General features: G+C 40.1%; 1 protein-coding gene across 23 annotated transcripts in view; it reads left to right on the top strand.

Moving 5' to 3' along the window:
- The window catches only part of BNC2 (basonuclin zinc finger protein 2), a 455,794-nt gene extending 439,039 nt beyond the window's left edge, over positions 1 to 16,755 (top strand). For 18 of the 23 annotated variants that reach the window (XM_035306273.3, XM_078369605.1, XM_054256362.2 and 15 more), the window contains one exon: positions 6,771 to 16,755. In XM_035306273.3, coding sequence (XP_035162164.1) covers positions 6,771 to 7,431 — 661 coding nt within the window. In that variant the 3' untranslated portion in view covers positions 7,432 to 16,755. Of the gene's footprint in view, positions 1 to 5,171; positions 5,206 to 6,770 lie in introns of all 23 variants that reach the window. The other 5 variants (XM_078369600.1, XM_078369593.1, XM_078369686.1 and 2 more) reach the window with 4 other exon arrangements.
- The last annotated feature ends 6,550 nt before the right edge of the window (positions 16,756 to 23,305 follow it).

The following is a 23,305-nucleotide window of genomic DNA, read 5'->3' as shown; positions in this document are numbered from 1 at the left end:
AACATACGCTCAGAAAGAAATTGATGCCTTATGTTGTACATATTAGAAAAGAAACCTTACTTTTAAAATGAAAAATTTGAATATGAAGAGAAAAATTAACTCCTATTATTTTGGAAATGTATCTTCTAAAATCTTTACATAAGTCAGTGTATATAAAACAAGGAGTGGAAGACTTGAGGGTTAATTTGTCCAAGGTAAATATAAAACTCAAAATTAAAGATCAGCTTTATTCTCAGTAAGTCCTTAAAAGATGCCGGGGCTCAGGGCTTTGCTTTTTCTTACCCAACAGTAGTAGTAAAGTGAGCACCATATGAGCTGCCTGATTGAGAACATTTCCAAATGCTGTGAAAACATAATCCTGTTCACAGTGTAACACTCATCTCACATTACAGTGCAACAGGTACCTACTGAATAATCAGCACCCTTGAGAAGCCTCAATGTGTCAGATACAACTCAAAAGTAAAATGGTTAGGTAATGGTGCTGCTGGATATCAATTCTACACTTAACCTGAGCATCCAGCATACACATTTTCCATCCTCCAATCTGCCTTCCCAAATGCCATCACTACATTAACATTTTTTATGCATTCCACAGCAATGACAAATTGTTTTCTAACTGTAGCGCCAGATTTAGTATGCGAAAGACATGTTTGCCTCTGCCAACAAACCAATAATTCTCACTAACATCTTCAGAGTTACAACATTTATAAAGTTGCAAAGTGGAGTAAACAAACCATCTGTTTGGCTTTTCCATATATGTCATGCTTTCTTATTAGCATATTACGATTCATTTAGTAAACAAATTTGGTGATTTCGTTCACGTCAAAGTTAGATCGGAAGCTTGAAGATGATTAACATTCCTGGGACAAGCACATTAATACATTGCTTCCCCTGCAAAGTTAAATGGCTTCTCAGGAGAATCGCCCCTTGTTGACAAGATGAGACTGTCAATTTTGTTTGCCTGCCACATTAGGGGCCATACGGGGATGGCAGGCTCTGAGAGAGGGGAGTCGTGTAGGCAGCATAATTCACTGTGAATTGAGAAAAGAAGTCTAATTCTGATAAATGGTCGACCCCAATACATCCTACCTGTTATTACAACAGACGTGCCGTATCTGTGCAGTAAATTAGCTAAACCTCTAAAGAGTTTGGTGGAAGCTTATCTTCAAGTGAATAATTTGAATGTAGAGGAAACTGTCTGCGTGACCAGTATGGATGATTTGTTTTATATTGAAAGGGGTTGAAATGACTGAGTTTCATACTTTTAATTTGCAAGAATTTGCTTAGATTTTGTTTTTTGCATTTAATATGTACTTCCTTACGTTTGGGGTTTTTTGAGTGTTACCCACTAGAATTTCACATTGAATTTTCTTTCTGAGCTCGGGGATGGTTTTCAGACCTTTTGGACAGAATCTTTAAATAATAGACTGTAGAACAACTACTAATTTTACAGAAAGGTATACTGTCGAAAGTATCATTTTGTGCACAGAGCCATAAGCATCCTATCATTAATAAATGATAATACAAAAATTTTGAGGTAAGTGTAATAGTATTGTAGCAATCCAGATAAGAAAAGGACTAATGAGAGGCAGAAGTTTTAATTTTTCATTTCTGTGGATTTGGATAGCAGGTTTACATTTATATTCAAAAGTATTATTGACTCAGTAGTCCCACAATACACTTAACCCTAGCATCTAGACTTAACCCAGATTGGATATACATTTATCTCTCTCTCTCCCCCTCTCCCCATATACTTATATGTACACACACACATACAAACAAATAGGCATGCATCTGGTATCTGCTATGTATATGTCATGATCATCCTGTACAGTATCGAGAATTTGAGATTGTGTGTGTGTTTAATCGCAGAATTGAGCTATAAAATAAAGGCAAAAACTAATTTTAAAAAAAGTGGGACCTCAATTATTTTTCACTTGAGGCATTCTAATTAATTATCAAGTATTTTTTTGATTCACTAAGTTCAGAATGGCTGAAATCTGATTAATAATTAAGAGTTATATGTTGGACACTTCATGCAACCTGTACCATAAATCATTATTCAGTCTCTGACTGCCACAGTCTTATTTTCTAATTTCATCTTGCAACTTGTTTTTTTGTTGTTTGTTTTAAAGTTCCTGCCCTGTATCTTAAAGCCAAGTTTAAAACCTCAAAACACTTTTTTTAAATAGTGCTTTTGTTTTCAGTTTTAATTTTTATTGGCTAGAGATCACATTAAGTCTAACTGGGCATTTGGGAAGGGGAAATAATATGCACGAGTCTTCGTGCAAGTTATTTGTGGGAAAGGGAGGCATGAGGAAAGAGAAGGCGAAGGCAAGACTTGCTTTTTCTCTAAAGGGCACTGGCACTTACCCGGCTACATTCGATGAATTTTCTATCTTCTGTGGTTGCATGGTAGAGTGTTCATCAAAGGAACAGATAAAGACTGGTAGTCCACTTCAGTTCAGTTAGAGTACTTCCACTCACCATTTCACAGAAGAAAGCAGTTTTGTTCTGCAACACCCTCCCCTCAGTCCAAGGCTTTATAACTTTTTGCTTTTAAGGTGATCTTGGTCTTTAAGAGGCTTTTGGTATATTCACATTATAGAAAGAGTACAGAGGTTTAAAGGAAGCATTTGTAATTCCAAGCATAGCCCAAATTATAGGACTTTTTCATGCCCTAATTTTGTGGCATTCCCTTATAACACACCAGGGTATTAATAGTGTCATAGTTACCCTTTGTGGTGTCACTACAACCTTTTCTTGGATATTCTGTTACATGAGTCCTACATTGGGATCATTGTTTTCTTCTCTTCTACAGTGTATTTTGGGAAATACTTCTTAAAGACTCGTGCATATTATTGATGGAAGGGAAACAAATGTACTTTTAAGTATGTCCTCTGTGCAGAGTATTGTGCTTTACCTGCAGGACACACAAGATTGAATAAGATTTAGCTATGTTCTTGAAAGTGACCATCTGGGGCTAAGGTTTGGAGCACTGCCTTAATGAGTACTACTGCACTTACTGAGACCAAATCCTTACCCCTTCTACCTATGGACTCATTTTCTGTCTCCATTCCAGTCATTTTTTTTTCTGTAAGAAGAATTTCCTTCTATATATATTTATTGTCTCCCAAATCAAAGCAAGTAGAAACAAGCTTTCTACTGTTTATGTTCTTATAGAATGTAGAAATTCTAATACAGTCTAGTTTTTTGTTAATGGTTATTCTTCCCTCTTTCCTAGAGATAAATATTCAGAAGATTAATCTGTTTCTAGAAAAACCATCTCTATCCTGGGAGAATTCAAAATTGGTTTCTTCTTGGATTCTTTGTTCCAATTGTTACATAGAACTGAGTATGGCTTCCTCTACCGGGTAGTCCTCCTCCTGTTTCTAGCACTCTGTGGCCTTCCTCCCAATTTAGGGTCTTCTCTCTACATCTGATTATCAGTAGGTAATCAGACGAGAGTTCTTTCTGTGTCTCTTCCATCTTCCCTTTCTTTTCACCTCTTCAGTTTTGCTGATCCAGATAAACTTGAAGTATTCCTCAAATTGCTATTAACCTAGGTCTTTGTGTCTCATGAGGACAGTATTTTATGACAGCTAATGGTCTAGATTGACCGATTCAAGAGTCCAACAATAGGTCTTTGTTAAAATCAAGTACTGTCTTTTGTCCATTCTGTGGAGACTGAACCCTAACCTCTCATGGGGCAGGATCAGTACTCTCAAAAGAATTTTAGTCTGCTTTCCTTCCTGATATCTTAGGAATACTGTGTGAGTCTGTGAGAAAATCTTCAAGCCCACTATCATGAGAGTGAACCAGTAGACTTTCCTCAGTCCATCCTTCCTATCTCCACTTCAAGTGTTTTGCATATGGCATTTAGGAGGATTATTAAACAAAAATGAAATAGATTAAGAATTGAACGTAAAAGAATCAATTCTCTTGAACTGTGGTTGCATAATGGAAATCGACTACCATGAATGAACCCGTGTACTGAAGTTATGAAGAGCAGAGCTAATGCACTGCCATGAGTTCATCTTTATTATTGTATTACACCTGAATCAATTGATAAAGTAGCTTTTTTTTTAAAGTGAGGGATGGCACTTAATTGAATAAAAGTCAATGTAATTATATTAGCAGAGGCCAACAGTACTGCTGACAGCGGAAAAGGGACACTGTTGAACAGAGTGCCAGAGCTGGTCTACACATTTCTGCACATCGTTTGGTTGACAGATATTGAGGGCTGGTACATCATCTAATTAGATTACAGATTTCTACTGCTGTAAGTGAGAAATGAAGAGAAAATCTCTTCCTGGTAACATATTGGTGGAGATGTGTAATTTCACAAGTCATCTTAGGGAAGATGTGTCCATCTGGGTGATCAGTGTGTCCTTTTCTCAATGTTAATTTATTCTTCCTTATTCAGTGTGTCTTGATGCAACTGCTGTGTGTCTGGCTGCTATTTTCTCAGCAGTGAACCTAGGAAGTGGTAGCTGCAGATGTGTGAGACACAACAGAGTTCTAGATTACACTCACTGCAAAATATGTGCTCGTGAAATTAAGAAAGGAGGAGGTGTTAAAAATAATAAATGGGTAGGATTTCATGAGCTGCTTATAGTTGGCAGATTGTTTTATCAATAGAATAATAGTGCATAGCATAACTCTACTTCCACATTCTTGTAATAACTCTGGTGGTGTTGTACCCACATGTCAGAGTAAAGACCTCACAGTAGGCATTTCCTGCACTTGGCTTAGCAACCTGCGCTTGGAGTCATCTGCCATCTGACACCAAGGGAACGGGGAATTACTGTGTCAGAGCAGGGACCGTGAGGACAACTTCTGTTTATCATTTGCATAACCACACAGTGCATGCATCTGTTTAGAACTCATTTGTGGATGATGGTGATGATGCTGTGAATTTGGTTTATTTTAATTTGATTTATGATTTTTGGATTATACAGCTGATCTGAAAATCATCAAGACAGCATATGGGATGATCGCTTATGACAGAAAATAATTTTGTGATCAGACATTTTAAATCCCTATTTTATTGTTTAAGTTTTTCAAAACCAGATGTCTAGAATGTGAATTTGTTTTCTCTCTCTCTCTTTCTCTCTCTTTCTCTCTCTCTCTCTGTCTCTCATTCTTGCTTTCTTTTGTGATCGATTTAGCAAAAGATTAGAAAGCTGATCTTATTGTCACAAGGTAAGCTCAGCCTTCCTAAGTGCAGTTGGAGAGGGCTACTGCCCTCTGCCCCTTAAAACCCAGAGTGCTGTATATTGTCTTGTGTGGAAAGGTGGAGAAGTCTTCCCCACCTTTCTTGTCTCTGAGGCACATACCTCTCAACCATCTCTTAAGAAATATCAGCTGTGTTTGTCACCAAATGGAATGATATATTTTGGTCTTCCATACTTTTAATTATAATCGGGAGGTCTGTTGAACTTTATATCAGCCATTTAGGTCATTTCTTTTATCACAATTACTTCTCCAAGATGTAGAGCTTCCACCAGTATTGAGAAGCTTTTATTTATCTGTAGATATAGTAGTTTATTTTTTGGAAGGGTAACCTTCAATTTAGGTACTGTTGAACATGTGAGCCTTTGCAGGTGGAGAGAGGTATATGCCCAAGGGCACTTTAAAAATAAATGGGGGATATAAATACAAAGGCAATGTTTTCAGATAGATGATAACATATCAGGCTTTGTAAATCACAATGTCCCAGTGGATTCTCTGGGACAAATCCTTTTTTTTTTTAATATACAAGCAAAGCACTCAATGAGTAGAATAAAAGTTTTGCTTGTCTAAGAAGTATGGGTTTCAGTTGTTAAAATAGATGTTATTGTTGTGCTTGATTTTTTTTTTTTTGTACTTACTGTGTTTTAATTTTTGTACCTTTGGGTTTTTTCCTGTTGTTTACTGTGACTTTTTTTTTTATAAAGGTGGGTGGGCTTTATTTTTTTAAAAGTTTCTGTTTTTCAGTTTTTGTCTTAAATAATTAAATTTTAAAATAGAATTACTCGATGAAAATATTTTTGACTCTAAAATGCAGATTCTTCTAAAAAGTAAATGTATTTTATTATTAGATTTAACTGGATTCTTAAATGATTCTGAGAAAAGGCATTTGTGTTGTTAAAGACAGTCTGTAACCCTATTTCAAATTGTTTTAATCTATTTAGCTGTTGTTTTTCCTTAAAACTTGAAATATAGAGAGTCGAGAAGGAAGATTTCATTATTTTTTGAAGTTATCTCTAAATTATCTAGACTATTTACGTTTTTAAAAAATGAATTATTTCTATACCTCGAAATACAGTGTTCTGTATAGAAAATGTTTATTTTTCTTGTTTCTAGGTAAATTTAGACTATTCCATTTAGACAAGCAGAAAGTTTCTGTTCTCTTATTCTATTTAATATATATTCCAAAATCTCTGTCATGAGATTCTCTGCAGCTGATGCTGCTACATAGTAAAACTAACAGAGAAATCATTGAGAAAAGGGTGCACGGGTTTGCATTCATCCTACCATTGACAAATTTTACTGTCTTATAAAAATTATATTAATGGAAAGTTTCCCTGATTGCACCTCCCACCATCACCACTAACTCCCAGATCCTGAGGATATAGGGGAATGCTTGCTTTTATAATGGTATAATTAGCAGTGAATGTGCTTATTTGATACCTCGTGAAAGCTGAATCAATTTTAAAATGCTCTCCTTTTTCTCACCCCTCCCCACCCCCTATCCACCTACCCCCCCTTCCCTCTTATTTTCCTAGACACAGTGCCAACATAAACCTACATCGTAAACTGTTGACCAAAGAACTCGATGACATGGGCCTGGACTCATCGCAGCCCTCCCTTAGCAAGGACCTCCGCGATGAATTTTTGGTGAAGATCTATGGTGCCCAGCACCCTCTGGGGCTCGATGTCAGGGAAGACGCCTCCTCTCCCGCAGGGACTGAAGACTCCCACCTGAACGGGTATGGGAGAGGCATGGCAGAGGACTACATGGTCCTTGACTTGAGCACCACCTCCAGCCTCCAGTCCAGCAGCAGCATCCATTCCTCCAGAGAATCCGACGCAGGCAGTGACGAGGGGATTCTTCTTGATGACATTGATGGGGCGAGTGACAGTGGGGAGTCGGCACACAAGGCCGAGGCCCCTGCCCTTCCTGGCAGCCTAGGAGCTGAAGTTTCAGGATCTCTTATGTTCAGCAGCTTGTCTGGGAGCAATGGTGGGATCATGTGCAACATTTGCCACAAAATGTACAGCAACAAGGGGACCCTGAGAGTGCACTACAAAACTGTGCATTTGCGAGAAATGCACAAGTGCAAAGTCCCAGGTTGCAATATGATGTTTTCCTCTGTACGAAGCCGAAATCGGCACAGTCAGAACCCTAATCTCCACAAAAACATTCCCTTCACTTCAGTAGATTAGTCTCAGAATGGACACTACAAATGCCAGCTCTCACCAGATGGCCTACGTGTTTGAACTGCCATAGTCAGTGTGCGCTTATGTACTCGGGGTGTGTGTGCGTGCGTGTGTGTGTGTGTGTGTGCGCGTGCGCGTGCATTTATGTATGCTCTGTGGCTACATAAACACACACGTATTTCCTTGAGATAAATAAGATAAACACTAGGTGCTTTTGAATTTTTTTTACTTTTCCTTTATGGTTTTGGGGAGGGTAAGGTATCTTTGATTTGAGGGTGAAAGCAGAGTACCCCTTTAAACACACACACACACACACACACACACACACACATCATGTGCAACTAGCCCCCAGTTTTGACAGAATAATTCTTGGTCTTCCCCAAAGAGACAATTTCTTGTACCCATGACTGTTGCCTGCAAAAATAAAAGGGAAAAAAAAGAAAAAAGAAACAAAAAGGACCTTCTTATAGTTGTCTTTTGTGAACTTTAAGGTTTTGAAAGAATCTTCAATTAAAGCATGGCAGATTCACCTGTAAATATTTAGCCTTGAGGGGCCATTGATGTAAAACAATTGTATTGATGGTTGTTTAACTTTTGTTTAATTTTTACAGTTACATCCAGCTGTTAGATATGCAGGAAAAAAAATAGTTTGCTGGCTAGCTCTATTCATTTATGTTAGCATTAATGCACATTTTTTTTTTTTTTAAAAAATACATGGTCTTGTTTTTACTACCTGTTAGATAATAGTGGTAAAGAGGTGCTGGCATGCTTTACAGCACAGATCTGATTTTTAAAAATGTCCTGTACTAGTACAAATCCCGTCATGCACTTTTTTTCAAACACTACAAGGGGATGTGTAATATCCATGCTTCTTTTTATCCTTAAACTATTGCCATACTTCAGTAAGTGTCTTTTTTAAAAAAACTTCACTTGTATAAAAATGGTCTGGTCAGTATAGGGCACGAATGCCAAACAAAAGTATTAGTGTTAACACAGAACTGCCAACTTTGCACAAGTTTCCAGAAACGAAAATACAATTAGTCACTCAACATAACCACAGGCCAATTCGTTGGCCACCAAAAAACCGCTTTTTAGAAAAACACTTGGTGATTCTTTCAAGTGCCGAATGTTACTAGAATCAACATTGCATCCTTCTTGCTTATATGTTAAGTTACATAAAAGGAAAACAAAATTATGTGGTGTGAAACAGCCAAGGCATTTATTCTTCAGAGTCAGGATAATATTTCAGAATACAAAGCCCAAATTACCCACTACGGAACAAAAATGAATACAGTAAAAGAGTTGAACACTCATTTCCAAGGCCCTAGCCCTTATCCTTTAAAAAGAAATCCTCTGAACTGGGTCGGTCTGTTGTATGGCTGCCTAATTTGTTGCAAATTTTGCAGTCGTACCATAATTCAGGCCTGTTTGATAGACAAAATCAAAAGGCATTTAACAGCGGCAGTACTTGGAAGCTTTGAAAACATGTGCTAAACTTGAATTGAGCAACACTCCTTTTCTGAAAAGCCAGAAGAAGAGGGTTTTAAAGCAGGATGTCTCACTGTTGAGTGTTTTGTGTTTCCCCACACGATTTGTCAGAGAGAAATGAAAGCAAGCCTGAAACCAAGCAATCGAGAGTGAGAGAGGGAAGAGACTGTTCTCCAACCCTTTTTGTTTTGTTTTGTTTCCGATGTTTACACATGTTGCCTGAGCTGGTTAACCACATCGGCAGCCTCAGCTACCACAACATACTGACTAAATGATGATATTTACTCAAGTTCAGTCTGCAGCCAAAACCATTAGGGTGTGCATTGCAGACTGTTTTGTTGTCTTTTTTTTTTTTTAAGTGGAAGGGAAAAGGAGATAAACAAGGAATATTTTGTCAAACAATACGCAATAATTTGAAGAGAATGTATTTCTTGTTTGCATTGAATGGCCTCAGACATTTCTCTCATCAGTCTAAAAGTTAGAAATACCCCTTCATTTTAACTTATGTTGTTTCCATTTTTCATATGTTTTTGTAACTATTTTTTCTATGTTCACATCAGGATTCACTTCCGTTAAATTTGCCAAAGGAAACTGTTAATATGTTTCTGTTGTTGTTATTATTCCTGTAGGATTTATTGTACCTCACAGTATTTATTGTTTCCCAAAATAAGCATCATTAGTTGGGGATTCAGTATTTTTATTTGTGAAAATTTCAGAAACAATAGATTCTTAACGATAAGCTAGCTGTGTCTAGGAGCTTTATCTTTTCACCTCCCTCAGAGGATGCGATAGAGATCATTTTAATTCTTCATTTGTTCCACAGGGAGGAAAGACCAAAAGTATTTGCAGTACAAAAGAAACTATATCAAACACTATGTTAAATAACAAGTGTTTATGGTAAAAGCTGAGGAATTAGTAATAACTGTTTTTGTTTTCTTGTACCTTTGAATTCCCCAAAATCTTAACTGCTTTATTTTGGTGTTATGTTAAATTGAATAGACAGAGATGTTTTTCCTTTGTTTTATACCATTTAAGACTCTGTACAGTATGTTTGTGAAAGATTGAACTAGAATAATGAAAGTTTGTTTGCAAACATTTTGGCCCTCTCAGCGTTCTCTGTATTGTGCTGTTGCCCCATTACCATCTTAACTAGATTCGATTAGATTCAAAATGGGTGGGAAAATATTTTTAGTATCCCAACAAAACATAGAAACTCTGGCTTTTGCAACGTGCATAGAGTACATGTAGTTTTATGAAAACAAATACACATTTTTATTTCAGCAACTTTGAAAAGTTATACTCGGTTGAGTTATTAGAACTCATCTTGTACAAAAGCAATGTTTAGTCTGTTTAGTGTCAAATAAAAGGTCAGATAGCTCTCGTGGGTGAGTTATATAGCTGTCAGCAGGTCACATCAGCAAATGAAGCAGGCTTAGAACAAATGTTTGTTACTTGCTGCAAACCAAGCTAATGTGTATAGCCAGTTAAGTCCAGAAGTAATGAGATTCTAGTAGTTTCCCTTGCTTGGAAACATGAATGTGTTCACCTGTGTTTTGTCAGAGAAATGGCAATAAGTCCTGGACAGCTGACACTTTTGAAGAATCTCCCCTATTTGCTACTACTTTTGTGCCTCAAGTGCCCAGTCGTTACAGTGGCCTTCTAAATGAGTAAATAACATTTTCCAGTATAAAGCCTATTTGCTTAAAAGGGATGGGGCAGTGAATGGATGTAGTACATGCAACGGAAAATCATAAAATGTACAATTCTTTGGTTCCTAACGTTTTCCTCGTTCTTGAGTGTGTGCCTGAGTGTAGTATTTGGGCTTAACTAGAATTCTAGTTAAGATGGTGATCCCATGGCTTACTTGCAAACAGGAAGGATAAAGAGATCAGCATTTTAGTCATTGAGCTCTTCATCTTTGCCTATTCCTACTCATGTATTTTTTCACAGGACTTTTCCTGTTGTTAAACAGTTTCTCTCCATCCACATCCATTCTGTGCTGGCTGAAAATTAATAGTGATGTAGATTTGCATCTAACAAGCTTCTTTCCGTGTGATTGGTTTTAGCCAGTTTATCACAGGTACAAAATTAGCCAGTGTTACTGTGCATGTTCTCTAGCTGATGTTGAAAATTACTGTCTTGATCATATAAAACTATTTTTGTAAATATCAGGTTTAGTCTGCTTTCAGGAATATCTGCATGCTATGGAAAGAAGGCAAGGAAAAGGATAGATAATAAGTAATTTGGTTTAAAAGTGTGATAAAAATCCTTGGCATTCTTTATTCTGGTATTAAGTGTATTTAAATACGTCAACCCAATGTAACTCATTCCAGATCTTAGCCAGCTGCCCTGTTCAGCCTGTTGCCTTTTAAAGGTTTGAAGTTGTTAGTGCTTTCCTTTTCAACATGGCAAACATTTTTTGAAACCTTTTTGGCACAATGGTGCCACTGTCCTCATAGTGGTTATTTCTTTTGTCATGAATTTCCAGGCCTTTCCAGTAAGAGAAGAAAGGCACTTAACTGGTTAACAGCCGCATTAGCATACATTGCTCTAAGGGGGGAAAAAAATCTTTGACTATATCAAGAATGGGCTGTTCCAGAGGCAGTCTCCTCATTTTACTGAGGAGAAGCTATGCACGAGGTTCCCACCAAATACAGTGTGACCTTTTTTTCCCCTTTCTCTGTACACACCCCAGATGTGTGCCAAGCAAATGAGAATGAGGGCCGTTGACAATGAAAACATAAGCTAGTCACCAGATTGAGACGGACATGCTGCTAACTGCTGATGACTTGACCTGAGCAGTCCTAACTTGTATCTGGTCTGTTAACATTGGGTTAGATTGACTAACAGAGTAAATAAAATTCAGCGGTCATAAGACACGCTACACCTGCTATCATCAAGAAATAAATCATCCAGAAAAAACTTTCATCTTGTGGTCACACCCTTTTCTTAAGAGCTTCTTTTTATAAATTACAACAAACGAATTTAATTTTTGAAAATCACTTCTGCAAAACTTGAAATACTTAGGTGGTTTTGCTTTTCCCTCGCATTGTCTATTTTTTGGGGATGAATCTAAATGAATAAGATGGGCAGTAAAAGGTACCAATAGGATCACAGTGTGTTCATCAGAACTAAGTAGAGCGTAGCTGGAAAAGGAAATCGCTAATGCACTGAAGTGTTTGCTCGAGAGGAAGGACTATTGATGTTAGTGACCTGCAGAGTTCTCGTGACCAGGTGAGTCAGCTCTGAAGAAGCGATTAGGAAACCAAGGAGCTAAGTGGAATAGCTGAAGTTCCTTTGGGGTCAGAAAGAGCCAACAGTTGTGGGGTTTTGGTTGCTTTTGCTTTGTTTTTGAGTGGGAAGTCTTGCTGGAATCCCCTGCGAAGCAAAAGATGCCAGGGGTCAGCTGGGCTATAGAAAAGGCCAGTGGTAAAACCCCGTTTTCATTCAAATGGAGGAGTAGGTGCAAGTGGCACCAGCTTAGATCGTTCCTTTCTTGATCGTTGCTCTTGCTGGCCGCTGTAGCGACACAACAAAGCCGTGATTGTAATTAGTACCAGGCTAAAGACCTTGAGCAAAATGGGAGCTCATTTACTCTTCTGTGAGGTACACAAGCAGCTTTTCATGTTTTCCCTCAGAGATAAACCACGTGTGATGGTCTTGCTTGCGTTAGTACTAAGGTCATTTTGGTCTGTCCCAGACGGGTCCGGTATTTCCTGTAGCTGGAGTGTTGCTCACCATAAATAGTCATTTTCAAACAGTATTATGTGAATCCAGCTGTACAGCTGACTAGTGAGTTACCTCCTATCGCTGTTACTCACACACCTGTCCATCCTTGTGTGGTTTCATCATCCTCATCCTTCCCACATCTTGCACAAAATGATTTTTCTGGTCATTCGGCAATAACTGTATGTCAAATACTGTCTTTTTGTCGTTTGTTGAAAAATCCAAATGCTTAATAACAGAAGGTTAAAAAAAAGCATTTTTACAAGTACACTGAATTGGATCAGCATTATTGTTCATTATAATGCTATATATATTTTTGAAGCAACATACTATAGTTGTCATAAAACTATCTTTATTCTTCTCCTCTAAAGTGTTGTTGTAAATTCATTTGACCTTTACTGCAGGAAAAAAAAATCTTTTTTATATGGGGTATGAAGACAGGGCTCAGTTTGTAACAAATAGTGGACCATTACAAAAGACGAAAGAAAAAAGCCAGGACTGAGCAGCAAGAAGCTTCAGTTCAATTTCACCTCATATCTTTCTAATAACGTACTTGTCACTTTATTACCTTCCAGTAATGTGAACGCCGCTGACAAGACTGTCACACTAACAGCAGACAACACCCTCTCTGCTTCAGCCCAGCTCTCCTGGCTACTTATTGCCCTGGCCCTGAAGGGACACAAACTAATAGTGTGCTTTCCAGTTCAGCACTTGGCCATCAAATATAAAAGGATGCGTAATTGCCTGTTTATCCCCTTGTGAAGGAGAAATTGACTACAAGGGCTAGGCTTTCCCATCGAGTTCCCTGATGTACACACACATCCACAATCATTCTCTCTCTCTCTCTCTCTCTCTCTCTCTCTCTCTCTCTCTCTCTCTCTCTCTCTCGCTGTCTCTCCTCTCTCTCCTCTCTCTTCTTACCTCTCTTCCTCCCCTCCTAACATAAAAGCACATACACACACCTACTGTGTCTTTGGGAAACCCAAGGCTGCCTCTCTATGCCCTCTCCAGCTATTAAGTGAACAGTAACAAGATGACTTCTTAACTAAAGGGTCTGTAGAGAGACGCTGTCTGTGACAGCATCCTTTGCTTCTTTGAAAACTTAAGTATTGCAATTCCATGCCTATCCATTTTGGGAGTAATGGGTGCGACGCTATAATTGAAGCAAATTTTCCTACAAGTCAGTGGCATAAGTAAGATTATATTGCCCCCTAATCTGTAAGGAAAAGATTAAAATGTTTTTCTTCCCCTTCAAAAAGTGCACATGTTGTAAACTGGTTATGCATGGTAGTTTTTTTTCTTATCTATGGCATCAAATCATTGATCCAGATGTACAAATGTGTTTTTCAGTGACCCTCCAAATCCATAGTGTAACATGATAGATTAATTTATTTTGTCCAACTGGACTGACAATCTAAAATAAATGGCACCAGGCTTTGGACTTTAATCATTAAGACGAGGACCACCCTCTGGGTAAAAGGTAAATTCTCCACTTTGAAGAACTTTGGTAAGTACAAGTACAGTGAGCTTTAGAAAATCGAGTGATGGGGGACCAAAGGTACAAAGGAAGAATACATGAAAATGTTACATTCCAAAATGCCTTGAGCCCAAACAATGTGTCAGGATTAGCTGCTATTTTTGTATACTGAAGTACTCAAAATGTTGGTTGAAAAGTGGTAGGTAGTGACTAAAAGAGATGCAAGATCTTTCGCACATCTTCTTTCTGGAAGTAGGAAGGTTGCTTCCTTCCAACCTTCCCGCAGCGGGTCTCACAGAAGATAGCTGTCCCCATTACAAACAGTCGCATTTCAACAAGATATTAACCAGATAAGATATATGCAGGTATTGGTATCATCTTCCATGTGAACTTTAGCAAGGTGAGGAAAGCAACAGCTTTAGGGCTAGACAGTGTGACAGATCTATGTTGACAAATCTGTGCTACATCATTTCATGAACCAGTGGGAAGAAAAGCACTTTGAGCAAGGACTCTTGGGTCAGAGAAAAGGCAGGTAGTCGACTTAATACTTCTTCAGTTCCTCAGTGTGTATATATTATAATCATTTATCAGACGTCTTAATAAAATCTTAATTGAAAACCCAGTTGCCAAAATTGCACAAGTTCTGCTCACCGATATTAGCTTTCACCCCTTAACTCTAAAATAACAGGGATGCTTAAGGACACTTGTCATAGTTCTTTTAATGCTTTGTTTCATTTTTTTTTTTTTTAAAGAATCTTTGAAGGGAAGGAAGAGCAGAAAGAGGTATTTTAAGAAAAATGGAGAGAAGTAGATAGTATTAAAAGTATATTTCTTGAAGAGAGAGTATCTAAGTGCTATACCAAGATTTTATAAGGCTTCCTGTTGCCAAATGTGATGTTGAGATAATGCACAGCTAAGATGGCAAATCCATCAATTATTCACTGGCTCTGCCCACTTCTGTCATGGAATGCAAGGACTGAGAGGTGACTCTGGGGAGATGCTGGGTGTGTGAGAGCTCCATTCATCTGGCCCTGGATATGTTTCTCAAAAGAGAGGGAGAAAGCTCCAGTCCCTGCAAGGTGAACTGAGCTGGCACTGTTTCAGTGGGAGTCTCACTGCCTGCCTTTTCCATGCTAGGAGACAAAGCATCCCCTACCCCACTTGTGAATCGGTGCTGTAGCCACCGTGAGTGGCATCGGTTCATGAGGCGTGATGCTCTTGAACTCCCAGACAATGTGCTGAGTTAATAGATTCACTTGAGATGTATAAACCAAGGCTGTTTTTTTGTTAATCTAGTACTCAATTTGGAATGTTTTTGCATGTCTTTGTACAGAGTAATCCATTCCTCTCGTTATGTATCTTAATCTCCCCTGACTTTTCCGTCGTCTCTCTTAATCCCACCCTTTGCGCTTCTGATCTCACCTACCCCCCCTAAAAAAAAAATAGTGTTTGAGCAAGAAGGTAGAACACGCTCTCCCTCATCCTGGTTTTAATCGCTTTGGAAACGTGTGTTCTGCCCTGTCCAGGGTTTACATAACATGAATTATATGAATGAGATGTTCTAGTATTATATAATAACCTGATAAGACTATCTAAGATTTCTAATATATGGTGCATTCACTTTCCTGTGCAAACTTTGGTTCAGCTGCCTTGCAGAGAATCTTACCATTTTCCAGCCAGTGCCAGTATGAAGAATGCAGGAGAGCTAAACATGGGTACATGAAGGTCAGAGGGGTGAGGACGGTTGAGAAATCAGGAGAAGACTTGGGCTTTAGGCGACCTGGGCTCTTCATGTGTAGCTCACTCCGCTGTATGAGGGTGACTGACACGCCCGTGGGTGTTTCCCAAGTGAGACAAAAGCTCATTTCCCCACTCCCCTCACACCTTGCCTGGCTTCTTCCATGAAGTCCTTGCTGCTTTTCTGCTTCCCCAAAGGTGAGGGGAAGGGGCAGGTTGGGGAACTGGGAAAGCAAGTGCTCTGTTCTCCCCTCCTGGTGATGGGGTAGTCCTTTTAGAACTAGCAAGATCCCTCACACGGCTGGGAGAACACGTATCTCCCACTCACTCTAGACCCATTGGTGTGTCTCCAGTGACAAACATATTAGACTTAGCCTTCATATTTGACAGCAAAAGTGGCCAAAAGGAATTGAAATATCTTGAAGAAAGGAATTTTCACCAAGATATGTCCCCTCCCTCTCCCAGAGTTTAGCAGTTGAGTCCTTTTTTTGTTCTCATCTGCATAAAACCAGTCTCTTCCAATAAGCCTGCCTCAGAATCAAAGTCTGTACTACAAAAGATAACTGCACCAAGGGATGGGGTCAGCTTGCATCGCCCTGATCTAATCATTGTGACGTTGGTAGCTTCTGAAATACTGTATGTACCTTAAACAAGCGTTTATTTTTGTTTTGTTCTGTTTTGCTTTTTGTTTTTATTGGTAGTGTAAGGTAAATTTTTTTATTTGCTATATTCCTTTGGTTGTATTTTCTGTACTATAACTGCCTACAGTGTGTCTTTTGCATAAAATGCATAAGGGTTTGGGGATGTAAATGGAATTTTATTCATATTTTGTCCAAATACCTCTTGTAATTTGTATCAAAATTCTTGTACAATTTTTATATTAAAGATTTATCAGTCACTGATCTCTTCTTACCTTTTTGATTTCAAAAAACCTCCACACACTCAGACAGATCTTTACAAAATGCACCGAACAGCCCTTCAGCTCAGTGTAAGTCACCGTATTTAAGCACACTGTTGGCGAACTCAGAGCCAAGCTCCGATTTGGACTGAACCACTATATTATTTAATAGACTTCTCAGGTAGACCAAGCTCCTCTTTTGCTCAGATGGCAAAGCTGGGTCAGAGCTGCAGAGGTCCTAGCCACTCCCAATGGGGCACAGCAGACACTGCCCTCCGTCTTCTTCCATCCTTTGCGGATGCCTTTTCTGTGACTTTCCAGAGGTCCTTTCCCAAAGCCTTAGCCCCTGCACTTTTGAGGAAAAGACTAGAAGGAGAACTTAGGTGTCTTTGCACCTGAGCTTTTCAAAAATAAATTTTCTTCCTCAACTCTTTCAAATTTGTGGACAGCAGCCACCAGGATGATGACTTCATATTTTTTCAGACTGAATGCTTGTCTTTCAGTTTACAGTCTCTTGGCAGCGGCTTTCCACAAATTGTCCTTGTTATAATCTAGAAATAAAACTGGCAGATGGAGAGATGTCATAATCAGCAGCATTTCCTCCTCCTGTCGTACTGTGCAGGGACCATGAATGAAGCATAGAGAAGGTGCATTTTGGGAGCTAAATGTTGAGCACACATGGGCATAAGAATGGGAACAGTGAACACTGGGAGAAGAGGAGGGGTGCAGGGACTGAAAGGCCACCTACTGGGTGCTGTGCTCACCACCTGGGTGATGGGAGCATTTGTACCCCAAACCTCAGTATCACACAATACACCCATGAAACAAACCTGCACATGTACTACCCTATAGTTAAAAGTGGAAATTATAAAAAAAAAGGTGATTTTGACTCAGCAGTATTTAATATCACCCCCACCTCTTAAACCAATCCAAGTTAAAAATTAGGCTGGGCCCAGTGGCTCACGCCTGTAATTACAGCACTTTGGGAGGCCAAGGCGGGCTAATCACAAGGTCAGGAGTTCGAGACCAGCTTGGCCAATATGGTGAAACCTCATCTCTACTTAAAAAAAGAATTAGCTGGGCATGGTAGGGGGGATCTGCAGTCTTAGCTGCTAGGGAGAATGAGGCAGGAGAATCGCTTGAACCCAAGAGGTGGAGGTTGCAGTGAGCCGAGATCAACGCTACTGCACTCCAGCATGGACAATAGAAAGAGACTCTGTCTCAAAAAAGAAAAAAAATTTAGACTAACCAAGACTGTAACTTTTGCTGAAATCTCCCCTTGAATTTAGAATTTTCTGTTCTCCATTAGCTGAGCCAGATCTGCTCAAATCTCTCCAGTTTCCTGTGGCCTCTAATGCAGGCACCTAAGCTACCAGGACTCTAGAGCAATGCCCTGGCCCCAGGCCTCTGGACAGGCTGCCTATACCTCTCAGGCCTCTAGTAAGGAGCGATCCAAGCTCAGGTATCACTGACTGAGGGTCTTTCCTAAAGCATCAGGGATGCCAGACACCTAGCCTTGATGGAGTTTCCCTCCTTGATTTCTCTGAACTCCCATAGATGGATTTTGGGGTGAAGGCAAAGAAATGAAAGGTTAAGCAACTTCAGAAAAGTCAGCCTCTGTTGAGGCATATGGTTATTAAATGTCACGGATGTGTGAAGGCATTCCTGCAGGGAATCCAAGTACAATTATGATCTTTTCATCTGTCATAATAAGGCTGTAATTGGTAAGAATTCTCCCTCAAATAAAAAAAAAAGTTGTTTTAAATGGTGTAAATACTCCTGTTCAGTGAAGAGGCACCCATGAAGACAGCTCTTGGCACAAAGCTAATCAGAACTCCTGGGTTGTGGCTACTTGCTCTCCTAAGCCACTGGGAGGCTTGCCGCTTGCAGTTTGCCCCGTGTCAGTTGACAATATGACAGTAGATTAAGTGCTACTAATTTAATAAAACTGCTCTGAGGCCGGAGCTGATCTATCAATGAAGACTAGAGAGGATCGCTTTGGTAGGGGGTTGGGGAGGGGCGGCAGAGAATATTGAATTGCCTGAAGTAATACTGGGGGGAAAATCTATTGATCCTCAGTAAGGAGCAGTTATTTTTAGTCACCTGATTCTTGGGCACCCAATCATTACCCATATTCATCAAAGACGTATAATGAACAGAGGTATTGATTAACAGGGGTAGCTGAAGAGATTTCCCAACAGTGCTAGTTCACATTGATAGGTCTCCGATGGGAATACAGGCCATGCTGCCCTGGAACATAACTTATTGTGTTCTAGGTCCTTCTATTGATTTTTTTTTTGGCAGGGGGCGGGGTGGGGAGGAACAGCCTTACACGCAGTGCCACTCCTGTGACCTTTCTCTGAAACCCTCCTTGGAAAGAAAAGAAAAAGCCCAACTCCTTGCAACAAGTACATAAACCTGCTCTAAGTTTTCTGTCTCTGTCCAGGCTGGCCATCCGACCTCATCTTTGATTGCTATGTGTTATCTTGATTTGCAGAAATTTGCTGGAAGCTGGGACATGCCAGTCAGAGCTTAGAGCCATCAGGCATATGAAGCTTTCCCTCCCCTAAAGATCAACATATGGCTTCAGGAAATTATCGTGTTAGGATAATTGCACCAAGTTGGCATGGTAGGAACATAATGAGTCCCGGCTTCAGCATGCTGACCCCAAACCCAGTGATGCCAGCGCATAGTAACTTTCCAAGCATTTTGCCTCGTGGCAGGAATCCTCATTGAGCTGCTGTTTGCAAAAGGCATTTGGTTGGATTTCTAGCGTGTGCCCTGAACCTGCGCTGCCATGTTCCGATCATACGAGGGAGTTTGCTGTGCTGTTCACAGGAGCGCTTGTCCTTCCAGAGAACTAGTGATGACCCAAATGCCATAACCATCAGAAGCCATGTGCTGCCTGATGGGCGACATGCTGCTTAAAATGCTGATATGTAACTAGAAACCATTAAACCCCAGGGGGAAAAAAGTAAAGGATTAAGACAAGGACAGCTGTAAAAAATAAAGCTCAAATGCATCATTAGAAACCAGAAATTCACAAAGTAAAACTGTCTGTCATCCCCACTGGATATTAGCAACGCTCGACTTGTATATTAATGAAATACTGCAGGAACTCGAAGTCACCCTTTAACCATGGAAGCAAGAGGGAAGTTTCTCTTAACTACTTGAGCCCGGGTTTTTGATAACGTTGAATTTTCGTTGCCTCTGAGTATCCTCACCAACCTGTCATAACTTGTCTTACCTTGGGCAGCCGACTTTTTCTTCTTCAAGTGCAGTCTCTCCCTTCAGTGCTGGGACTTTTATGAATGCCACCTTCAGCCTTGTCTTTACATTTCTTCACTCTGTTTATCACCAGGCTCACTTCCATTTTTATTTTCTTGGCTGCTATCATCTTTATGTAAAAAGTTCAATATATTTGGATCTTCCAGGGTTAGACTATACCATGACTTCTTTCTAAATGTAAGAGCTTATAGGGAAAAAAAATCAAGGGCTTTAAAAATTTTAAATCCAGAGTTCCATGCATCGCGTAGCAACTTCAAGTTTTTGGAATGCTCCACAAAATGATTATAAGCAATTGAATTTGGAAGTCATCAGGGTTTGGGGCATGTGCCGTGTGAGGTGATTTAAAGTTATTAGCCACTTCCAGGTTTTTAGAGAGATTCATTTTTACCAATACAAATGCTATTAGCAATTCAAAGCACTCTCATAATTCCCTCTTTGTTCTTCCCCCATGATCTCAATTTAGATTTTTCTTATTTCTTCCATAAGTGGAGAATTTCCTTCCAAAGTTTCACAAAGTTATTTGCAGGCTGAAAACAAGACACTTATTTGATTATTTTCAGATGTCACATCAATTGGTCTTCAGCCAAAAGTAATCCTACAAAATGTTATGCTTTTATGCTTTCTGTTCTTTCAAAAACCACAAACCTGCGTGTTTGAAAACACCACTCTTTCCAAAGCCCTCGGCCTCGGCCTCACCCACAGAGCTCGGAAGTAAGGATGGTTTCAGGCTTCTATATGTACTTGCCTTCTCAAGGAAACAGCAGAATACAAAACCCACTCACTTTTCTTATTTCTATGTGAGCATAAATGGGGAGGGGAGGGGTGTGGGAAGCCAGTAAGTTGTGAAATCCAGGAAGGTGAAATATAGGTGAAGTCTAGGAATTTGTGTCTTGTGTTCTAAATACATTCAAGATGCAATGTTTCGCTTGCCCTCGTAGTTTCTGGTACACAGTAGGCATTCAATTCATATTAATAGCATAACTGGGAAATGGGGGTGGGAGCGTGGATGGAGTCCTTTGTTAAATGCCAAAGTCAGAGCCAGACTTAAAATGGGGTAAGCACAAACATCCCTCCCACTAAACACAGCTTAAAACCCAGACAGAATGCATGGGTCAGCTATTGAGCGCTGTGAAAAGCAAACCAAGCAGAGGCACTGAGGAGGAAGACCAGACTCCAAAATCCCCCCAAAATAGCAGCACTTTGCTATTTGGTCCCCTTCAGGATGCCCTGGGCCAAACTCATCAAAATCCAAAACCCGGAAGTGGGCATCAGGGCGTGATCAGAGAGATCTCTAGAAGAAACCTTCCTCCAGTCAAGGAGTAGGGAAGAAAAGAGCAAATGCTCAGACGGAGAGGGAGAAATTTCCTATTTCTCTTTCTTTTTTTCCCCCATTTTCTTGTGCCTGCCTCAAACCCACACAAGCAGCAGTGGCAGCAGGAACCACCAGGGGTGAACACTCTGCCAGAGGGAATCCTCCTGCCTCAGTGGAGGAGCCATTGTCCCAGGAAGGTGGTGAACTCCCTTTTGCTTTTCATCTCCATCTGTCCTCCCACCACTTGACCCTGGAAGTTAGCACAAGGGCAGCAGGTACAGGGCAGAGCACCAGCCTTCTGGCTAGAGGATTGAAAAGGCCAGGCTGAAAAGTTTCAGGGAGACATAGAGAGGGAGGTCCTTGGGAAAGTGATCCTTTAAAGTGACCAGTGCCTGAGCTTACCCCTGAGGAGTGCAATGCATAGGACTGACCCTGCACTGCATAGACTTTGAGAAGTGTGTTATGGGATAGACAGTCAACTATGCCACAAACTTGTTACTGGGTAGCCACATGGGACAGATCCAAACAGCGCTGCAAGATTTTGCATGCTGACCTGATGCTGGAGCTGTCACTCTCAGAAGGCTGGTGGGAACTTGCAGCCTTAACCTAATTAGGTCATATCAACTTTCTTTATAAGATTTTAACAAGACCCAGAATCTCATAACATATGTGGTAGGCAGACATTTTTTAAAAATTGTGATTATATATACAAAACATGTAATTTACCATTTGAATAATTTTAAGTGTACAGTTCTGTGACATAAAGTACATCCACACTGGCGTGCAGCCGTCACCACCATCCATCTCTAGAACTTTTTTGTGTTCCCCAACAGAAACTCTGTACCCATTAAACTCTAACTCCCCATTCCTCTTTTTTTTTTTTTTTGAGACAGAGTCTCGCTCTGTCACCCAAGATGGAGTGCAGTGGCATGATCTCAGCTCATTGCAACTTCTGCCTTCCAGGTTAAGCCTTCTCCTGCCTCAGCCTCCCAAGTAGCTGGTTCTACAGGCGCATGCCACCAAGCTTGGCTAATTTTTGTATTTTTAGTAGAGATGGGGTTTCACCATGTTGACCAGGCTGGTCTCAAACTCCTGACCTCGTGATCCACCTGCCTCGCCTCCCAAAGTGCTGAGATTACTGGCATGAGCCACGGCACACAGTCGCATTCCTCTTCCCCCCTGCCATTCTTTGTCTCTCTACGAATTTGATGACTCTAGTTACCTCATATAAGTAGAATCATACAGTATTTGTCTTTCTGTGTCTGGCTTCTTTCACTCTGCATGATGTTGTATCATCCATGTTGTATAGCGTATGTGAGAATTTCCTTCCTTTTTAAGGTTGAATATGATTCTATTGCGTGTGTATGCCGCATTTTGTTTACTCGTCCATTCATCGATGGACACTTGGGTTGCTTCCACCAGTAGGCAGCCTTCTCGGATATCCCCTGATGATTCCCAGATACTGGCTTTTATATCCCCTCCCCTTGATTGTGGGAGACTATGGGAAAAATCTTGAGCTAGCCCTTCCGTGATTGGGTAATGAAACACTCTGACTTCTATCTTGCTAATGTGCAATGTCTCCACGCTCTGTATTCTGCCTCTATACTCTGCACTCTATCTTTAATACTCTAACTTACTGCCTTCTTGGCTTACACACTTTGATGAGGCAAGCTGCCATGTGAGAGAGGCTACGTCAAAAAGATCTGATGGTGTCCTCCAGTCAACAGCCAGAGAGGGACTGAGGTCCTCATTTCAACAGCCAGCAAGAAAATAAACGCTGCCAATGACCACCAGTTTAGCTCAACTGGACCTTTAGGTAAGATCGCAGGTTCTTGGTCAACAGATTGTTTGCAGACCTTGAGAGACCCCACACAGAGGACTCCACCAGGCCCAAACTAAGAAACAGTGGGACAATAAATGTTCTTTCCAGCAACTGGGTTTTGGAGTAATTTGT

The sequence above is a fragment of the Callithrix jacchus genome, chromosome 1 (assembly GCF_049354715.1).
Source record: "Callithrix jacchus isolate 240 chromosome 1, calJac240_pri, whole genome shotgun sequence".
NCBI classification, from domain to species: domain Eukaryota; kingdom Metazoa; phylum Chordata; class Mammalia; order Primates; family Cebidae; genus Callithrix; species Callithrix jacchus.
This window is presented reverse-complemented; position numbering and strand designations above follow the sequence as displayed.